Genomic DNA, 22,006 nt, shown 5'->3' with positions numbered 1-22,006 from the left:
CCCACATCTTGGGACTGTGGGAGGAAACAGGAGCACCCGGAGGAAACCCACACAGACACAGGGAGAATGTGCAAACTCCACACAGACAGTGACCCGAGGCCGGAATTGAACCCGGGTCCCTGGTGCTGTGAGGCAGCAGTGCCGACCACTGTGCCACCGTGTGTAGATGTGTTTCATTTGCACACCCAAGACCCCCACCTGCCCCCCACGGACTCACTGCAGTGCGTGCTGGGCAGGAGAAAAAAAGGAGCATTCTCTCGACCATCTAGCAACACCTCGCACACCTCCCCACCCTCCATCCAAAAGCAATCGGCGGGGGGGGGGGGGGGGTGGGGTTCACCAATGACTGGGAGATGTGTCCCCAGAACTTGGCTTAACTTTTATGTTTAGTTATGTCAGCACCAACAGTCCAACTCTTTGTGTTTGCTGTGAATCCCCGCTGACTGCAGGAGCTCACAGCTGGTTTCATTCATCAACAATCCTCTGTGAAAAGAAATCCCACCCTAATTTTGGGACAGTGGATTGGGGCTGGGTTCTGTTTCGATGGAAAAGGCTGAGCGGTGACCTGATAAATATCATTTCAGGAGTAGCCCCTCAAGCCTGCTCTGCCACTCAATAAAATCATGTGGGAGGCAGTGAGCGGCACGGTAGGCACAGTGGTTAGCGCTGCTGCCTCACAGCGCCAGGGACCCGGGTTCGATTCCCGGCCTCGGGTCACTGTCTGTGTGGAGTCTGCACGTTCTCCCCCGTGTCTGCGTGGGTTTCCTCCGGATGCTCCGGTTTCCTCCCACAGTCTGAAAGCCGTGCTGGTTAGGGTGCATTGCCCGTGTTAAATTCTCCCTCAGTGTACCCGAACAGGCGCCGGAGTGTGGCAACTAGGGGAGTTTCACAGTAACTTCATTGTTAATGTAAGCCTTACTTGCGACTAATAAATCAACTTTAACTTAACTTTATTTTGGTGTAGTGGTATTGTCACTGGACTAGTAATCCATGGATCCAGGGTAACGCTCTGGAGACCCAGGTTCAAATCCCGCCACGGGAGATGGGGAAATTGGAATTCAATAAAAAATACCTGGAATTAAGAATCTACTGATGACCATGAAACCATTGTCGATTGTTGTAAAAACCCATCTAGTTCACTGATGTCCCTTTAGTTCAGGTAATCTGTTGTCCTTACCTGATCTGGCCTACATGTGACTCCAGATCTTAAATGTTCTCAGGGATGGGCAATAAATGCTGGCCCAGCCAGTAACGCCCACATCCCATGATTGAATATTTATTTGGAAATGGTTGATCTGATAATGGCCTCAATTCTATTTCCCCTTCAACTCCCTGACCCTTGCCTTCCTTGTCGATCAAAAATCTACATCAGCTTTGAATATATTCAATGATACTTCTCTTTGGGGCAGGCAATTCGCACTTTGGCACTGCCAACCTGGTACCCTGGCACTGCCAACCTGGTACCCTGGCACTGCCAACCTGGTACCCTGGCACTGCCAGCCTGGTACCCTGGCACTGCCAACATGGTACCCTGGCACTGTCAGCCTGGTACCCTGGCACTGCCAACCTGGTACCCTGGCACTGCCAACCTGGTACCCTGGCACTGCCAACCTGGCAGTTCCACGCCCTTGCTGGGTGTCAACTAGATTACGTCACGAAGCTGTGGCTGGGAGAATCCCAAAAGGGATTCTCGCCGGTGCCAACTGCACTGTGGCCCCTCCCCCACGATTCTCCCGCCCTGATGTGATTTGCGTATGCAGGGCTGGAGAATGAGGCTCCACACCCCGTGAGGCTGGAGAATGAGGCTCCACACCCTGTGAGGCTGGAGAATGAGGCTCCATGTCCTGCTGGGCTGGAGAATGAGGCTCCACATCCTGCGAGGCTGGAGAATGAGGTTCCACATCATGCGGGGCTGGAGAATGAGGCTCCACATCCTGCAGGGTTGGAGAATGAGGCTCTACACCCTGCGGGACTGTAAAATGAGGCTCCACATCCTGGGGGACTGGAGAATGAGGTTCCACACTCTGTGGGGCTGGGGAATGAGGCTCCACACCCTGCGGGACTGGAGAATGAGGTTCCACATTTTGCGGGGCTGGAGAAAGAGGTTCCACACCCTGCAGGGCTGGAGAATGAGGCTTCTCATCCTGCGAGGCTGGGGAATGAGACTCCACAACCTGTGGGGCTGGGGAATGAGGGTCCACATCCTGCGAGGCTGGAGAATGAGGCTCCATATTCTGCCAGGCTGGAGAATGAGGCTCCATGTCCTGCGGGACTGGTGAATGAGACTGCACATTCTGCGGGACTGGAGAATGAACTCCACATCCTGCAGGGCTGGAGAATGAGTCTCCACATCCTGCGGTACTGGAGAATGAGGCTCCACATACTGCGGGGCTGGAGAATAAGGCTCCACATTCTGCCGGGCTGGGGAATGAGGCTCCACATCCTGCAAGACTGGAGAATGAGGCTCCATGCCCTGCAGGGCTGGAAAATGAGGCTCCCGGTCCCACGGGGCTGGAGAATGAGGCTCCACGTTCTGCGGGGCTGGAGAATGAGGCTCCACACCCTGTGGGGCTGGAGAATGAAGCTCCGCATCTCATTCTTTGAAACCCTGACTGACGGAGCAGAGAGAGAGATGTTTCCACTTGTACAGCTGTCTGAAACTAGGTCCCATAAGTATGAGATAGTCACAAATAAAATGCAGCGGCAGATTCAAGAGAAACCTTTTTACGCAGAGTGTGGTGAACATGTGGAGTCGTTTTGGTGAATAGCATAGTTGTAATTAGGGGAAAGCTAGATACGTTCACAAGGGAGGAAAGGAATAGACGGATATGTTGATGGGGTTAAAAATGAAAAAAGTCAGAGTCAGGCTGCTACTGGGCTGTGCAATCTGTGTAATTCTATGAAATCTAACCTAGTTCTGTGCTTCTGGAGATTATGCTGATGTTCCTGCCCTAACCTAGCTCTGCGGACCGAATCTAATCCTTTTGTTATTTTAAAAGACCTCAATCAAATGTCCCTGCAACCTACTTTTTAGTCGAGTTTCAAGTGTGAACTAATGGCCTGACCATTGGGAGGCAGAGCAAAAGGGGTTGGGCCAGAGTTGAGAGGGACTGCCTATTAGACGTAACCACATTGCTCCCAAACACGGGTTTATGCCTGAGATTTCTCTGCCCGGTGGCACAGTGGGTTAGCACGGCTGCCTCACAGCACCAGGGAGCCGGGTTCAATTCCCGGCGTGGGTCACTGTCTGTGCGGAGTTTGCACATTCTCCCCGTGTCTGCGTGGGTTTCTTCCGGGTTCTCCGGTTTCCTCCCACAGTCTAAAAGATGTGCTGGTTAGGTGGATTGGCCATGCTAAATTGACCATCAGTGTCCAAAGATGTGCGGGTTAGGGGGATTGGCCACGCTAAATTGCCCCTTAATGTCCAAAGATGTGCTTGTTAGGTGGATTGGCCATGCTAAATTGCCCCTTAGTGTCCAAAGATGTGCTTGTTAGGTGGATTGGCCATGCTAAATTGCCCCTTAGTGTCTAAAGATGTGCAGGTTAGGTAGATTGGCCATGCTAAATTGCCCCTTAATGTCCAAAGATGTGCTTGTTAGGTGGATTGGCCATGCTAAATTGCCCCTTAGTGTCTAAAGATGTGCAGGTTAGGTGGATTGGCCATGCTAAATTGTCCTTTAGTGTCCAAAGATGTGCAGGTTAGGTGGATTGGCCATGCTAAATTGTCCTTTAGTGTCCAAAGATGTGCAGGTTATGTAGATTGGCCATGCTAAATTGCCCCTTAGTGCCCAAAGATATGCAAATTAGGTAGATTGGCCATGCTAAATTGCCCTTTAATGTCTGAAGATGTGCAGGTTAGGTGGATTGGCCATGCTAAATTGCCCCTTAGTGTCCAAAGATGTGCGGGTTAGGGGGATTGGCCTTGCTAAATTGTCCCTTCGAGTCCAAAGATGTGCGAGTTAGGTGGATTGGCCATGCTAAATTGCCCGTAGTATCAGGGAGATTAGCAGGGTAAATACATTGGGTTACGAGGATAGGGCCTGGTTGGGATTTTCATCGGTGCAGGCTCAATGGGTTGAATGGCCTCCTTCTGCACTGTAGGGATTCTATGGTTCTAACTTCCTTTCTCTATTCTTTTAATTAAACTACATCGGTGACAACCATGTGTCAGCTTGGCTCAGTTAGTAGCATCTAACGTCTGAGTCAAGAGGGCCTGATTGAAGGCCTACTCCCCTTGGACCTGAGCACACAAATTAACTTTTAGTGCAGTATGAGGGGGCAGTACGAGCTTTGTCAGAGATGTCGTGTATTTTGGATGAGACATTAAACCTGGACCCCAACTGCTCGATTCACCAGTTCAGGTGGACATCAATGGTCCCATCGGCAGTGTTTGAAGAGCAGTTAAGGAGTTCCCCGCAAGGTGCTGAGGATCATGAATAAATAGGCAGGGGATGGCAGAATACAGGTCGCGTAGAGGCAAAAGGTCTTCAGTCTGGAAAGGCGTCATGTGTCAGCGCAGACTTGGTGGGCCGAAGGGCCTGTTCTTGTTCTCGTTCGCCTTTGTTCTTTGAGCGAGTCTTCCCTAAAATCAGCACCACCGAACGCACACTAATTGGCCACTCGTCTCCATGGTGCCAGTGCGAGCTGCAATGGCAGCCGCTGCGCTTTGTCAGGCATTGAGGAGTAATTGAGTTTCTGTTACAGGGAAGTACGAGATCACCAATGACCCAAAGGGCCCTCCTGAAAACGATGACAGAAAGATCAGTTGCAAGTACGAGCCCAGGACGTGCGACCCACCAGTCAACCCTCCCTATCCAAGGTAACAGATACCATCCATGAACTCTCTCTCATTTTCAGTAGCCTGTCCCACCCTGGGAGATGCTGATTCACCCGGTACATTCAGCAGACAATCCCTAAATGTCCTGTACCCCGAAATGCCCACCCGTCGCCCCTCTGCTGGCTAACCTCTCAGTTTGGCAATTTTGAAATTCTCACTCTTATTTTCAAGTCCCTCCATGCCCTCACCCTGCCCTGCTCTAATCTCCTTCAGCCCCGCAACCTGCTAAGATCTCTGCTCGCCTCAAATTCTGGCCCCTTGCATACCATCGATTTTCGCTGCTCCCACTGTTGGTGGCCGTGCCTTCAGTTGCGTAGGCCCTTAGATGTGGAATTCCCTCCCTAAACCTCATTGTCTCTACTTCTTCCCATGTCTGCGTGGGTTTCCTCCGGGTGCTCCTGTTTCCTTCCACAGTCCTAAGATGTGTAGGTTAAGTGGATTGGCCATGCTAAATTGCCCCTTAGTGTCCAAAGATGTACGTGTTAGGCGGATTGGCCATGCTAAATTGCCCCTTAGTGTCCAAAGATGTGCAGGTTAGGAGGATCGGCCATGCTAAATTACCCCTTAGTGTCCAAAGATGTGTAGGTTAGGTGGATTGGCCATGCTAAATTGTCCCGAGTGTCCAAAGATGTGCAGGTTAGGAGAATCGGCCATGCTAAATTACCCCTTAGTGTCCAAAGATGTGCAGGTTAGGAGGATTAGCTATGGTAAATTGCCCCTTAGTTTTAATTTTTAAAAATTTATTAGTCACAAGTAGGCTTACATTCACACTGTAATAAAGTTACTGTGAAAATCCCCTAGTCGCCACACTCCGGAACCTGTTTGGGTCCACTGAGGGAGAATTTAGCATGGCCAATTCACCTAACTTGCACATTTTGTTCTGGATTGTGGGAGGAAACCGGAGCACCCGGAGGGAACCCACGCAGACACGGGGAGAATGTGCAAACTCCACACAGACAGTGACCCAAGCCGGGAATCGAACCCGGGTCCCTGGCGCTGTGAGGCCTCTATGGTAGTCATGATGTGGAGATGCCGGCGTTGGACTGGGGTAAACACAGTAAGAAGTTTAACAACACCAGGTTAAAGTCCAACAGGTTTATTTGGTAGCAAAAGCCACACAAGCTTTCGAGGCTCTGAGCCCCTTCTTCAGGTGAGTGGGAATTCTGTTCACAAACAGAACTTATAAGACACAGACTCAATTTACATGAATAATGGTTGGAATGCGAATACTTACAACTAATCCAGTCTTTAAGAAACAAAACAATGGGAGTGGAGAGAGCATCAAGACAGGCTAAAAAGATGTGTATTGTCTCCAGACAAGACAGCCAGTGAAACTCTGCAGGTCCACGCAACTGTGGGAGTTACAAATAGTGTGACATAAATTCTGATTCTAGGATCGCATGATAAAGACTCAGGAGGAAAAAAGCAGAAATATTTATGTGAAATAGTGTGACATAAACCCAATATCCCGGTTGAGGCCGTCCTTGTGTGTGCGGAACCTGGCTATCAGTTTCTGCTCCGCGACTCTGCGCTGTCGTGTGTCGCGAAGGCCGCCTTGGAGAACGCTTACCCGAATATCAGAGGCCGAATGCCCGTGACCGCTGAAGTGCTCCCCAACAGGAAGAGAACAGTCTTGCCTGGTGATTGTCGAGCGGTGTTCATTCATCCGTTGTCGCAGCGTCTGCATAGTTTCCCCAATGTACCATGCCTCGGGACATCCTTTCTTGCAGCGTATCAGGTAGACAACGTTGGCCGAGTTGCAAGAGTATGTACCGTGTACCTGGTGGATGGTGTTCTCACGTGAGATGATGGCATCTGTGTCGATGATCCGGCACGTCTTGCAGAGGTTGCTGTGGCAGGGTTGTGTGGTGTCTTGGTCACTGTTCTCCTGAAGGCTGGGTAGTTTGCTGCGGACAATGGTCTGTTTGAGGTTGTGCGGTTGTTTGAAGGCAAGAAGTGGGGGTGTGGGGATGGCATCTCCTCCGGAGCCTTCAACATGTCATTGATGAAGACGAACATCTCGCCAAGGCCATCCCCACACCCCCACTTCTTGCCTTCAAACAACCGCACAACCTCAAACAGACCATTGTCCGCAGCAAACTACCCAGCCTTCAGGAGAACAGTGACCAAGACACCACACAACCCTGCCACAGCAACCTCTGCAAGACGTGCCGGATCATCGACACAGATGCCATCATCTCACGTGAGAACACCATCCACCAGGTACACGGTACATACTCTTGCAACTCGGCCAACGTTGTCTACCTGATACGCTGCAAGAAAGGATGTCCCGAGGCATGGTACATTGGGGAAACTATGCAGACGCTGCGACAACGGATGAATGAACACCGCTCGACAATCACCAGGCAAGACTGTTCTCTTCCTGTTGGGGAGCACTTCAGCGGTCACGGGCATTCGGCCTCTGATATTCGGGTAAGCGTTCTCCAAGGCGGCCTTCGCGACACACGACAGCGCAGAGTCGCGGAGCAGAAACTGATAGCCAGGTTCCGCACACACAAGGACGGCCTCAACCGGGATATTGGGTTTATGTCACACTATTTCACATAAATATTTCTGCTTTTTTCCTCCTGAGTCTTTATCATGCGATCCTAGAATCAGAATTTATGTCACACTATTTGTAACTCCCACAGTTGCGTGGACCTGCAGAGTTTCACTGGCTGTCTTGTCTGGAGACAATACACATCTTTTTAGCCTGTCTTGATGCTCTCTCCACTCCCATTGTTTTGTTTCTTAAAGACTGGATTAGTTGTAAGTATTCGCATTCCAACCATTATTCATGTAAATTGAGTCTGTGTCTTATAAGTTCTGTTTGTGAACAGAATTCCCACTCACCTGAAGAAGGGGCTCAGAGCCTCGAAAGCTTGTGTGGCTTTTGCTACCAAATAAACCTGTTGGACTTTAACCTGGTGTTGTTAAACTTCTTGCTGTGAGGCAGCAGTGCTAACCACTGTGCCACCGTGCCGCCCATGTCCAAAGAGGTGCAGCTTAGGTGAATTGACCGTGCTAAGTTGCCTCTCAGTGTTAGGTGGATGAGCAGGGCAAATACGTGGGGTTAAGGGGATAGGTCTGGGTGGTATCATTGTCGGTGCAGGCTCGATGGGCCAAATGGCCTCCCTCTGCACTGTCGGGATTCTATGATTCATCCAATTCCAGTCACCCACCCGGCACATGTACAAACCCAACTGCGGAGTCCCTGATGTTGCCACTGCTGATGTACCTAACTCAGTCTGGCTTGAGTTTCCAAGCTGCACCCGGTTTGTCTGTGTTGGACACACCCCCATTCCATTTACTCACCGAGCATTCAGCGGGGCCAAAAACTGTGATGCAGGGAAATAATTACACAGCATAATCAAGGACCCCACGCACCCCGGACATTCTCTCTTCCACCTTCTTCCGTCGGGAAGAAGGTACAAAAGTCTGAGGTCACGCACCAACCGACTCAAGAACAGCTTCTTCCCTGCTGCTGTCAGACTTTTGAATGGACCTACCTTGCACTAAGTTGATCTTTCTCTACACCCTAGCTATGACTGTAACACTACATTCTGCACCCTCTCCTTTCCTTCTCTATGCTTTGTCTGTATAGCACACAAGAAACAATACTTTTCACCGTATGCTAATACGTGTGACAATAATAAATCAAATCAAATCAAGACTTCTGCACCCACTCCAGGGCTCTTAATAATGTTGGAGATAAGCGGGCAAAGAAGGAGAGGAAAGTTGTAAAGTTAAAACTTATTGTGGCTTCTCGCACATCCACAGTATCAAAGACCAGAAGCTGGTTCACTACCTCTCATCCCACGATGAGGATGATGATGTCGACCGCAGTCCCTGGCTTCCACAGGAGTCCCTTCGAGGTGCGACATTTTACTTTCTCGACTGCTTTCTCTACCTTCTCAAAAAGGAAAGCAGTGGGGCATAAATCACAAGGGGGGGCACGGGTTCAAGGTGAGAGGGGGGAAAGTTTAAGGGAGGTGTGCGGGGGAAGTTTTTCACGCAGAGGGTGGCGGGTGCCTGGAACGCGCTGCCAGAGGAGGTGGTGGAAGCATTAGCAACGTTTAAGAGGCATCGGGATGGGTCCATGAATAGGGAGGGAATATATTGTCTGTATAAAACACTGGTGAGGCCATAAGTGGAGTATTGTGTGCAGCTATATAAGACCCTCGTCAGACCCCACTTGGAGTACTGTGCTCAGTTCTGGTCGCCTCACTATAGGAAGGATGTGGAAAAGATTGAAAGGGTGCAGAGGAGATTTACAAGGATGTTGCCTGGATTGAGTGACATGCCTTATGAGGATAGGCTGAGGGAGCTAAGTCTTTTCTCCTCGGAGAGACGAAGGATGAGAGGAGACCTAATAGAGGTGTATAAGATGTTGAGAGGCATAGATCGGGTGGACTCTCAGAGGCTTTTTCCCAGGGTGGAAATGTCTGCTACGAGAGGACACAGGTTTAGGGTGCTGGGGGGTAGGTACAGGGGAGATGTTCGGGGTAAGTTTTTCACACAGAGGGTGGTGGGCGAGTGGAATCGGCTGCCGTCAGTGGTGGTGGAGGCGAACTCAATAGGGTCTTTTAAGAGACTCCTGGATGAGTACATGGAGCTTAATAGGATGGAGGGTTATAGGTAGGTCTAGAAGGTAGGGATGTGTTCGGCACAACTTGTGGGCCGAAGGGCCTGTTTGTGCTGTAGGTTTTCTATGTTTCTATGTTTCTGGTCACCACATTACAGGACCGGGTAAGGGCAGAAGATTTTTTTTTTGGTTTAGTTAGGGCACCATGATTGGCACAGACTTAGAGGGCCAAAGGGCCTGTTCCTGTGCTGTACTTTTCTTTGTTCTTTGTGCGATTAATGATCTGAGTAGAATCACAGAATCCACACAGTGCAGAAGGAGGCCATTTGGCCCATCGAGCCTGCACCGACCACAGCGCCACCCAGGCCCTATTCCCGTAACCCCACATATTGACACTGCTAATCCCCCTGACACTCGGGTCAATTTAGCATGGCCAATCAACCTAACCCCCCGCAAATCTTCGGAGGAAACCGGAGCACCCGGAGGAAACCCACGCAGACACGGGGAGAACGTGCAGACTCCACACAGACAGTTGACCCAAGCCGGGAATCGAACCCGGGTCCCTGGCGCTGTGAGGCAGCAGTGCTAACCCACTGTGCCACTCCGAGTATCCAGCGTGCATCAGAGAACCGATTTTGTGTTAGTTTGGATGAATTGAATATTTAATTGTTAGTCTGGGAAGTGAGTAACTGGATTACCAGTGGAATTTGAGTGTTGATTCTAGTCTCATAAGAACATAAGAAATAGGAGCAGGAGTAGGCCATCTGGCCCCTCGAGCCTGCCCCGCCATTCAACAAGATCATGGCTGATCTGAAGTGGATCAGTTCCACTTACCCGCCTGATCCCCATAACCCTTAATTCCCTTATTGATCAGAAATCTATCTACCCGTGATTTAAACATATTCAATGAGGTAGCCTCCACCACTTCAATGGGCAGAGAATTCCAGACATTCACCACCCTCTGAGAGAAGAAGTTCCCCCTCAACTCTGTTCTGAACCAGCCCCCACTTATTTTGAGGCTGTACCCTCTAGTTCTGGTTTCCCTTCTAAGTGGAAAGAATCTTTCTACCTCTACCCTATCCAGCCCCTTCATTATCTTCTATGTCTCTATAAGATCACCCCTCAGCTTTCTAAACTCCAACGAGTACAGACCCAATCTGTTCAATCTCTCCTCATAAACTACACCCCTCATAGAACATAGAACATAGAACAGTACAGCACAGAACAGGCCCTTCGGCCCACGATGTTGTGCCGAGCTTTATCTGAAACCAAGATCAAGCTATCCCACTCCCTATCATCCTGGTGTGCTCCATGTGCCTATCCAATAACCGCTTAAATGTTCCTAAAGTGTCTGACTCCACTATCACTGCAGGCAGTCCATTCCACACCCCAACCACTCTCTGCGTAAAGAACCTACCTCTGATATCCTTCCTATATCTCCCACCATGAACCCTATAGTTATGCCCCCTTGTAATAGCTCCATCCACCCGAGGAAATAGTCTTTGAACGTTCATCTCCGGTATCAACCTGGTGAACCTTCTCTCCCTCCAAAGGCAAATGTATCCTTTCTCATACCATATTGAACCCTATGAATTGTGCGGGTTAGGTGGATTGACCATGATAAATTGCCCATTAGTTTCAGGGGGAGTAACGGGTTAAATACATGGGGTTAGAGGGATAGGGCCTGGGTGGGATGTGGTCGGTGCAGACTCGATGGGCCAAATGGCCTCTTTCTGCACTGTAAAGATTCGATAATTCTATGGTTCTATGAATTTAGCGCAGAAACTGAGTGAGGTGGACCCCATTCTCATCATCACCTGTGCTTCACTCCCACAGCATCTCCCGGCGTTCTGTTAGAGAGCAGAACAGTCGTCGAATTTTTGATTGATAAGTTAGCGTAGTGTGCATGTGTCTGTATATTGTCTGTATAAAACACTGGTGGGGCCAGAACTGGAGCTTTGAGTGTGGCTCTGGTCACCATATTACAGGAAGGGCGTAATTGCACTGGAGGGAGTGCGGAGGAGGTTTACAAAAGTGTTACCAGGGCTGGAAAAGTCTGAGGTCGCGCACCAACCGACTCGAGAACAGCTCCTTCCCTGCTGCTGTCAGACTTTTGATTGGACCGACCTCGCATTAAGTTGATCTTTCTCTACACCCCTAGCTATGACTGTAACACTACTCTCGTTTCCTTCTCTATGAACGGTGTGCTTTGTCCCCACAGCGCGCAAGAAACAATACTTTTCACTGTATCCCAATACATGTGACAATAATACATCAAATCAAATCAAGTTATACACCTCAATCATGTCCCCCCCCCTCAGCTTTCTCTGCTCCGGAGAAAACAATCCAAGCCTATCCAGTCTCTCCTTATAGCTCAAACGCTCCGTCCCAGGCAACATCCTAGTGAATCGCCTATGTACCCCTTTTAGTGCTATCACATCCTTCCTATAGTGAGGTGACCAGAACAGCGCACCTCCGTACTCCAGCTGTAGCCTAACCATGGCCTGGGCGATTTCTCGCTCTGTAAATCCCTGTCATCTCTGAGATCATATCAAATCAAAAAGTGTAGCTACGAGGAGAGATTGGATTGGTTGGGGTTATTTTCCTCGGGACAAAGAAAGCTGAGGGGTGACTTGATAAAAGTTGTACAAAGTTTTGAGGGGAAGAGATAGAGTGGACAGGATAAAAGTGTTTCCCTTGGTGGAGAATTCAAGAACCAGGGGGCATAGATTCAAGATCAGTGGCAGTAGGTGGAGAGGGGACATGAGGAAGAACTTATAACGCAGGGGGTATTGGGTGTCTGGAATCCGCTGCCCGAGTTGGTGGTGGAGGCATAGACCCTAGACTCTTTTCAACAGTACCTGGATCTGCACCTTAAGTGCTGTAAGCCACAGGGCTGTGGGCCGGGTGAAGGAAGGTGAGATTAGAAAGGGCACCTGGGTGCCCTCGGGCTGGCACGGGCAAGAAGGGCTGAATGGCCTCCTTCGGAGCTGCAGCGTTTCTATGGTTTGCACTGTTCTAAAGCTGCCTGCACCCTATCTACCAAAGGTGACGATGAATATTCTGCTGCCTTTACCGCTGAAGCAGGTGGCGTCTGGAGTTTAATCCGAGCGGATGCAAAGTGTTGTGCGGCGGATGAGATAATGTGTGACTTGCAATGCCTCATGAACGGAATGGAAATTAGAACAAGGTGACTCAGAAAGGGGCCTGTGAGATACCAGTTTGGCATCTGTTCCATCTCTGTGAAGCACAGTGGGGCATTTATCCCATTGAAAGGCACTGCCTAGATCCAACTCGTGCGTGGAAATGGTTGGACGATGCGATGCCGCAGTGAAAGAAGTTAGGCTCTAAATCCAAAATGGTGGCACGTCCATCTGGTGAACGTAGGCTTAGGTTAAGCATTGAAATCTGTGGGCGGCACGGTGGCACAGTGGGTTAGCACTGCTGCCTCGCAGCGCCAGGGACCCCGGGTTCGATTCCTGGCTTGGGTCACTGTCTGTACAGAGTCTGCACTTTCTCCCCGTGTCTGCGTGGGTTTCCTCCGGGTGCTCTGGTTTCCTCCCACAGTCTGAAAGGCGTGCTGGTTAGGTGGCATTGGCCATGCTAAATTCAAACAGGCACTGGAGTGTGGTCACTAGGGGATTTTCACAGTAACACATAGTAACACACAAAAAGATCAGCCATGATCTTATTGAATGGCGGATCAGGCTCGAGGGGCCAGATGGCCTACTCCTGCTCCCAGTTCTTATGTTCTAACTTCATAAGACCATAAGACATAGGAACAGAATTAGGCCACTCGGCCCATCGAGTTTGCTCCGCCATTCAATCATGGCTGATATTTTACTCATCCCCATTCTCCTGCCTTTTCCCCATAACCCCTGGTCCCCTTATTAATCAAGAACCTATCTATCTCTGTCTTAAAGACACTCAATGACCCGGCCTCCACAGCCTTCTGCGGCAAAGAGTTCCACTGATTCACCACTCTCTGGCTGAAGAAATTCCTCCGCATCTCTGTTTTAAAGGATCGTCTCTTCAGCCTGAGGTTGTGCCCTCTGGTTCTAGTTTTTCCTACTAGTGAAAACATCCTCTCCACGTCCACTCTATCCAGGCCTCACCGTATCCTGTAAGTTTCAGTAAGATCCTCCTTCATCCTTCTAAACTCCAACGAGTACAGACCCGGAGTCCTCAACCGTTCCTCATACGAACAAGCTCTTCATTCCAGGGATCATTCTTGTGAACCTCCTCTAGACCCTTTCCAAGGCCAGCACATCCTTCCTTAGATACGGGGCCCAAAACTGCTCACAGTACTCCAAATGGAGTCTGACCAGACCCTTATACAGCCTCAGTGGTACATCCCTGCTCTTGTATTGCAGTTTATTGCAGTTGTTAATGTAATTCTACTTGTGACACTAATAAATAAACTTAAAAAATCTTAAACAATCGGCCACACTTGGTGCACTGTGTATGTTTCTGACTTTCGTAAAAGGAAAGGGATGCCCGCCCCCACCTTCCAAAACGTTCCAAAGGTTGATTGCAACCTCAGAGGAACTTACTCTTTACATCCCTAGAGTAAAGGTGCCATGGGGAAGGCCTTGTTAACCATAGAAAAGTTACAGTGCTAGAGGAGGCCACTCAGCCCTTCTTGTCCATGCCAGCCTGAGTTCACCCTGGTGCCCCTTCTAATCTCACTTTCCTTGTCAAGTATTTAACCAAAGTGTCTTGGGTGAGGTAAATCCTACTTTTAAATTAGGAATTTCAACTGACTGGAGGCCAGAGTAATAGTACACAAGGAACAGTACAGCACAGGAACAGGCCCTTCGGCCCTCCAAGCCTGCGCCGGTCATGACGCCTGCCTAAAGTAAAACCCTATGCACTTATGGAGTCGGTATCCTTCCATTCCCATCCTATTCATGTATTTGTCTAGTTGCCCCTTAAATGCCGCTATCGTACCCGCTCCCACCACCTCCCCGGGCAGCGCGTTCCAGACATTCACCACCCTCTGTGTAAAAAAACTTGCCTCGCACATCCCCTCTAAACTTTTCCCCACGCACCTTAAACCTATGCCCCCGAGTACTTGACTTTTCTACCCGAGGAACGGGCATCTGACTATCCACCCTGTCCATGCCACTCATAATCTTGTAAACCTCTATCAGGTCACCCCTCAACCTCCGTCGTTCCAGTGAGAACAAACCGAGTTTATCCAACCTCTCCTCATAGCTAATACCCTCCAGACCCGGCAACATCCTAGTAAACCTCTTCTGTACCCTCTCCAAAGCATCCACATCCTTCTGGTAGCGTGGCGACCAGAATTGTACACAATATTCTAAATGAGGCTTAAATAAGGTTCCGTACAGCTGCAGCATGACCTGCCAATTTTTATATTCAATGCCCCGATGGATGAAGACAAGCGTGCCGTATGCCTCCTTGACTACCTTCTCCACCCGCCACTTTCAGTGATTGGTGGACATGTACACCCAGATCCCTCTGCCTGTCCGTACTCCTAAGAGTTCTACCATTTACTGTATAGTTCCGACGTGCGTTGGACCTTCCAAAATGAAGCAAGGTCTGAATTTATCACGTGGGACTTTGAGGAATTTTGGAGACTACATTCCCTGTGGGATTGTGTCCACCTCTCCCCAGAGGCTGCACTGCCTGGCTTGCGACGGGATGGTAAAAGGGGGAGCCTCCTGCTTGCTCCAGTGGACGCAAGATAATCCCGGAGCGCTGTTTTATTCGGGGCAGGAAGGTGGCCTGACCACCACTTCCCTCTGGACCAACACCAACAAAAAAAAATTAACAAGATTATCATGTCACTTGCTGTTGGTGCCGTCTTGCTGCCTTGCCCAGATAATAGCGACGAATTCACACTGTAATGTAATACACTCGAGCCCGGTGCTCCTTGAAGTAAAATAAAGTTTATTTATTAGTGTCATAAGTAAGGCTGACGTTAACACTGCAATGAAGTTACTGTGAAAATCCCCTAGTCGCCACACTCCGGCGCCTGATCGGGTACACTGAGGGAGAATTTAGCACCTAACCAGCATGTCTTTTGGACTGTGGGAGGAAACCGGAGCACCCGGAGGAAATCCACGCAGACACGGGGAGAATGTGCAAACTCCACACAGACAGTGACCCAAGCCAGGAATCGAACCCGGGCCCCTGGCTGAGCGGCAGCAGTGCCAACCACTGTGCAACCGTAACGCCCATAACTGTTCCCTTGAAAACTACAAACCTTAATATTTAAAGGCAAGCCCTTTCTAACATGTGAGCTGAAATGACGGGTTTCTTTCCTGTCACGCTCTTACTCTCATTTCCATTCTTGCACTGGGAAAACCAATAAAGGTTTCCCATCAATGGCTTGTTGGAGTTTGAACCGTGCAAACGTGAAGAATCTGTGATGTGTCCTGTAAGCAATAGGGGCGCTCTCTCGGGGCGGAATTTTACTGGCATGTTCGCCCAAGGTTCATACAAACACGCCCAAGGCCATCGGAGAATGCCGTTCTCCGAGTCTCGCCCGGCCCCGGAATCAGGGCGGGCATGCCGGTAAAATTCCGACCTAGGTGGGTTTCCTCCGGATGCTCCGGTTTCCTCCCACAGTCCAAAGATGTGCGGGTTAGGTGGATTGGCCATGCTAAATTGCCTCTTAGGGGGACTAGCTAGGGTAAATGCATGGGTTTGTGGGGACAGGGCCTGGGTGGGATTGTGGTCGGTGCAGACTCGATGGGCCGAATGGCCTCCTTCTGCACTGTAGGGATTCTATGATTCTATGAGGTGTCACAATTGGCCTGTGCGCTTTTGGGCAAATGAATTAAAAGAAACATCAGGTTTCCGTTCCCAGTGGCCGCCCAGTAGGGACGGCACAGTTGTTAGCTGCCTCACAGCGCCACGGACCCAGGTTCGATTCCCGGCTTGGGTCACTGTCTGTGTGGAGTCTGTACATTCTCCCCGTGTCTGTGTGGGTTTCCTCCGGGTGCTCCGGTTTCCTCCCACAGACCAAAGACGTGTTGGTTAGCTGAATTGGCTGTGCTAAATTCTCCCTCAGCGTACCCAAACAGGCGTCGGAGTGTGGCAACTAGGGGATTTTCACAGTAACTTCATTGCAGTGTTAATGTAAGCCTTACTTGTGACTAATAAATAAACTTTAAACAGTAGCTTTTGATCCAAAGACTCCACTGCGTTCCTATCTCCCGCAGTTGAATAACTTGCCACCACTTTACTGCACTCAGACACGTAGGTCGAGATCCCCTATCCTCGTTTGCGGCTGGGATCTTCCGATGCCGCTGAGGGTGAGTGGAGCTTTGGCTGGAAGGCCAAATTTTCCCTTCTTGCTCACAGCAGGACCCGTCACGGATGAGACCACTTGGCTGAGATGGCAGAGGTGCCCATGGAAGCGTACCCCAGCAAGAGACAGGAGCATAAGGAGAGAAAAATAAAGAACGGCTTGCATTTATATGGCGCCTTGCACAACCGCACGGCATCTCAAAGTGCTTGGCAGCCAATGAAGTACTTCTCAAGCGTGGTCACTGCTGCAGGAAATGCAGCAGCCAATTTGAGCACAGGAAGATCTCACAAACAGCAATGAAATAATGAGAAAGTTCTAGGTGCTGTTGATTGAGGGATAAATAATACCAAGACGTCAGGGAAATCTCCCCGACTCTTCAAAATAGTGCCGTGGGCTCTTTTATGTCCACTTGGAGGGGGGCAGAAAGGTTTAATGTCTCATCGAAAAGGAGCAACACGGTGGCACAGCGGTCGGCACTGCTGCCTCACACCACCAGGGACCCAGGCTCAATTCTGGACTCGGGTCACTTTCTGTGAGGAGTTTGCACGTTCTCCCCGTGTCTGCGTGGGTTTCCTCCGGGTGCTCCAGTTTCCTCCCACAGTCCAAAGATGTGCGGGTTAGATGGATTGGCCATGCTAAATTGCCCCTTAGTGTCAAAAATGTGTAGGTTAGGGGGATTGGCCACTCTAAATTACCCCTCAGTGTGCAAAGATGTGCGGGTTAGGTTGATTGGCCATGCTCCATAGAACATAACAGCGCAGTACAGGCCCTTCGGCCCTTGATGTTGCGCCGACCAGTGGAACCAATCTAAAGCCCCTCTAATCTATAATATTCCAATATCATCCATATGTTTATCCAATAACCATTTGAATGCTCTTAATGTTGACAAAATTGCCCCTTAGTGTCCAAAGATGTGCGGGTTAGGTTGATTGGCCGTGCTAAATTGCCCCTTAGTGTCCAAAGATGTGCGGGTTAGGTTGATTGGCCATGGTAAATTGCCCCTTAGTATCGGGGAGGATTAGCAGGGTAAATATATGGGGTGTGGGAATAGGGCCTGGGTGGGATTGTGGTCGGTGCAGACTCGATGGGCCGAATGGCCTCCTTCTGCGCTGTAGGGATTCTATGAAAAGCTGCCACATCGAGCAGTGAAAGACTTCCTCAGTTTTGCACTGGTAGAATCAGCCTAAAATTTGTGCTCAAGTGTTGGGAGTGGGATTTAAATCCGTGACCTTCTGTCTCGGATGTGAGAAAAGTAAAGTTTATTTATTCGTCACAAGTAAGGCTTACATTAAAACTGCAATGAAGTTACTGTGAAAATCGCCACACTCTGGTGCCTGTTCGGGTACACTGAGGGAGAATTTAGCACGGCCGATTCACCTCACCTGCACATCTTTCGGACTGTGGGAGGAAACCCGGAGGAAACCCACGTGGACACGGGGAGAAGGTGCGGACTCCGCACAGGCAGTGACCCAAGCTGGGAATCGAACCCGGGTCCCTGGCACTGTGAGGCAGCAGTGCTAACCACTGTGTCGCCATGCTTTTTGTAGAATCATAGAATCATAAAATCCCCAACAGTGCAGAATGTTCCACACTGGGCCAAAGCCGGCATGAGAAGAAAAGGAGGGAAAATGTTCAGACATAAAGATGACTACTGCAAAAACATCTGTGCAGTAACATCTTTCCCTGCACTGGAAGTGTGGCTGGGCTCAGTGATTTGGAAAATACACAACTGGGCAGTCAGCCTCCGTGAAGAAAAGGCAGCTTGAGATATTTCAGGTCCAACACTCATCAGACCGTCCATTAATTTTAAAACACTTTTCACTCATGGCTGAAATTGCACAGAGTTCTGTTAATGTCACCTTGCGTATTTTCACCCTTATCGGGATCTGTTAGCAGTCTCTAACCTACACACCATCCTTTCCCCAGGTGGAGCGGAGATTCATTCCCCCATCAGCGGCTCTCTCGCCTCATCGGGCCTCCAGGCAACACTGGGTTTGAGTCCTTCTCTCTTTTCGTCTCCGGGGCGCCACGTTCAACTTCTGCAGGACAAGAAGGAAAACCTCGCTCAAGGTAACGGGGTTGGGTCAATCAGACCCTTCGAAACATGGCCAATTGAGACCACTTTCCCCGCACCAGCTGACCTCAGCTCATGCCTTGAACCTCTGCAAAAAAACGACACTGTTCGCGCTAAGTAAAACACTCTTTTGCATTAAAAATAAACTGGGGTATCTTTTCATTCTTTACAAATACCTGGGAACTAAATTGGCTACGGCTTCAGGTAATAATTCAGCAAAGTTTGGAAATCCAACTCTTTGAGATTCGATGGTGGCACAGTGGGTTAGCACTGCCGCCTCACAGCGCCAGGGACCTGGGTTCGATTCCAGCCTTGGGTCACTGTCTGTGTGGAGTTTGCACATTCTCCCCGCGTCTGCGTGGGTTTCCTCCGGGTGCTCCGGTTTCCTCCCACAGCCCGAAAAACGTGCGGGTTAGGTGGATTGGCCGTGCTAAATTGCCCCTTAGTGTCAGGGGCACTAGCTAAGGTAAAGCATGGGATTATGGGGTTAGGACCTGGGTGGGACTGTGGTTGGTGCAGGCTCGATGGGCCGAATGGTCTCCTTCTGCACTGTAGAATTAACTCCATGATATTTTTGTGAATCTGACCTGATGAGTGTGAGATGAAAAACTTCGACAGCGTGTCTCTTTTTTTCACCGATAGCCAAGTCCCCTGCTGCGAAGCGACTAAATATATCCTACGATTGAATCAGCTGCTCCGAATTGAAATGTAATTTCTCTACACCCCTATTTTTGGGTTAACTAAGGGCGTCTTGACGTTTGGTTTTGGTTCAGCCAGCAGGGAGTGACGCACACGCGCCATCCTCCACCCTGACAGTGCTAACCCCAACTTCTTCACCCCAAATGCAGCAGCATCACAATCTGCAGCTTCCATTATGTAAGTTACCAGTGAGTGCTCAGTGCATTGAGGTTGTACGTGTTATTTTCACACTGTGCAGAACTGAGACTTGAAACTAACACTGGTTTGGTTAAAAGCTGTGATAACTACACGCTCTGCAGCCTGTTCCCACCACACTCTGAGTCTATCGCCATAGCTATGATAGCACTCAACTGGCCTAGTCAGTAAACGCACATGGCGATATGCGAAAGCCATGGGGGAACCAAGCAAGCCCCACGTCCAGTCCACAAATTGGTTGACGGATGACGGATGATGGCTGGCAGTTTTGGGATTGCAACATTTGACGGCACTGCTGCCTCACAGCATCAGGGGTTCCATTCCCAGCTTGGGTCACTGTCTGTGGGGTGTCTGCAAATTCTCCCCGTGTCTGCGTGGGTTTCCTCCGGGTGCTCCGGTTTCCTCCCACAGTCCAAAGGTGTGCAGGTTAGGTGGGTTGGCCATGCTAAATTCTCCCTCAGAGTACCCTCAGTGGTTTCCTCCCACAGTCTGAAAGACATGTTGGTTAGGGTGCATTGGCCGTGCTAAATTCTCCCTCAGTGTTACCCGAGCAGGCGCCGGAGTGTGGCGACTAGGGGAATTTCACAGTAACTTCATTGCAGAGCTAATACTCTACTTGTGACTAATAAATAAACTTTACTTTTTAAGGAGAGGACTTACGCTTAGCATTGATATTGGAGCCTGCTGATCTTAGATTTCCCCCCATTTTATCATCTGTTTCCTGCTGATACTGTACTCGGTCGGGAAAAGATATCAACTGTGGGGTTTTTCTTCTAATTCCTCAATGGTGGAACGATAATGGATGCTCTCAACATATTATTTTCAAAATTACATATTTTAGATGAACAAGGGACAGGAGGAGGCCTTGAGCCTGCGCCGCCATTTCATAAGATCATGGCTGATCTGGGAGTAACCTCAAATCTGCATCCCAATAGCTGATCGCCCCCTTGCTTACCAAGAATCTATCCACCTCTGCCTTAACAGTACTCAATGGCTCTGCATCCACTGCCTTTTGGGGAAGAGAGTTCCAAAGACTCATAACCTTCTGAGAGAAAATGTTTTTCCTCATCTCCGTTTTAAATGGGCAACCCCTTATTTTTAAACAGTGACCCCCCCCCCCCCCCCCACTAGTTCTACATTCTCCCACAAGAGGACACACCCTCTCCACATCTTACCCGTCAAGATCTCTCAGGATCTTAAAGGTGTCAATCAAGTCGCCTCTTACTCTTCTAAACTCCAGCGGATAGAAACCTAGGCTGTCCAACCTTTCCTCATGAGACAACCCGCCCGTTCCTTATGAGAGGTGGGCACCTTCTCAGGACAGCAAGGGCTTAGGCAATAAAAGTCAATCTTAGGATTAGCGAGGTGCACAGCCTTCTTGAACTGTTGCACTTTTCTATGGCACTCATGACGTGAGGTAATTGATTGTAGGTGGTTAGCACCGCTGCCTCACAGCGCCAGGGTCCCGGGTTCAATTCCAGCCTTGGGTGACTGTCTGTGTGGAGTTTGCACGTTCTTCCCATGTCTGCGTGGGTTTTGTCCGGGTGCTCTGGTTTCCTCCCACACTCCAAAGATGTGCAGGTTAGGTGGATTGGCCATGCTAAATTGTCCCTTAGTATCCAAAGATGAACAGGTTAGGTAGATTGGCCATGCTAATTCATGGGTGGCACAGTGACACAGTGGTTAGCACTGCTGACTCACAGCGCCAGGGACCCGGGTTCAATTGCAGCCTTGGGTGACAGTCTGTGTGGAGTCTGCACGTTCTCCCCGTGTCTGTGTGGGTTTCCTCCCGGTGCTCCGGTTTCTTCCCACAGTCCAAAGATGTGCGGGTTAGGTAGATTGGCCATGCTAAATTGTCCCTTAATGTCAGGGGGAACTAGCTAGGGTAAATGCATGGGGTTACGGGGATAGGGCCTGGGTGGGATTGTGGTCGGTGCAGACTCGATAGGCCGAATGGCCTCCTTCTGCACTGTAGGATTCTATGATTCTATAAGTTGCCACTTATGTCCAGAGATGTGCCAGTTAGGTGGATTGGCCATGCTAAATTGCCCCTTAGTGTCCAAAGATGTGTAGGTTAGGTGGATTGGCCATGCTAAATTGCCCCTTAGTGTCCAAAGATGTGTAGGTTAGGTGGATTGACCATGCTAAATTGCCCCTTAGTGTCCAAAGATGTGGTGGTTACGTGGATTGGCCATGCTAAATTGCCCCTTAGTGTCCAAAGATGTGTAGGTTAGGTGGATTGGCCATGCTAAATTGTCCCTTAATGTCAGGGGGACTAGCTAGGGTAAATGCATGGGGTTACGGGGATAGGGCCTGGGTGGGATTGTGGTCGGT

The 22,006-nt window shown here is 49.8% G+C and overlaps 1 protein-coding gene across 1 annotated transcript in view; it reads left to right on the top strand.

Moving 5' to 3' along the window:
* Positions 1-22,006, top strand: part of LOC144511104 (meiosis initiator protein-like) — a 140,074-nt gene that overhangs the window by 77,408 nt on the left and 40,660 nt on the right. Inside the window, exons 8-10 of the mRNA XM_078241080.1 lie at positions 4,705-4,819; positions 8,618-8,712; positions 18,631-18,774. Of these exons, the coding sequence (XP_078097206.1) occupies positions 4,705-4,819; positions 8,618-8,712; positions 18,631-18,774 (354 nt within the window). The remainder of the gene's footprint in view (positions 1-4,704; positions 4,820-8,617; positions 8,713-18,630; positions 18,775-22,006) is intronic.

Source organism: Mustelus asterias, chromosome 24, assembly GCF_964213995.1.
Source record: "Mustelus asterias chromosome 24, sMusAst1.hap1.1, whole genome shotgun sequence".
Lineage (NCBI taxonomy): Eukaryota > Metazoa > Chordata > Chondrichthyes > Carcharhiniformes > Triakidae > Mustelus > Mustelus asterias.
This window is presented reverse-complemented; position numbering and strand designations above follow the sequence as displayed.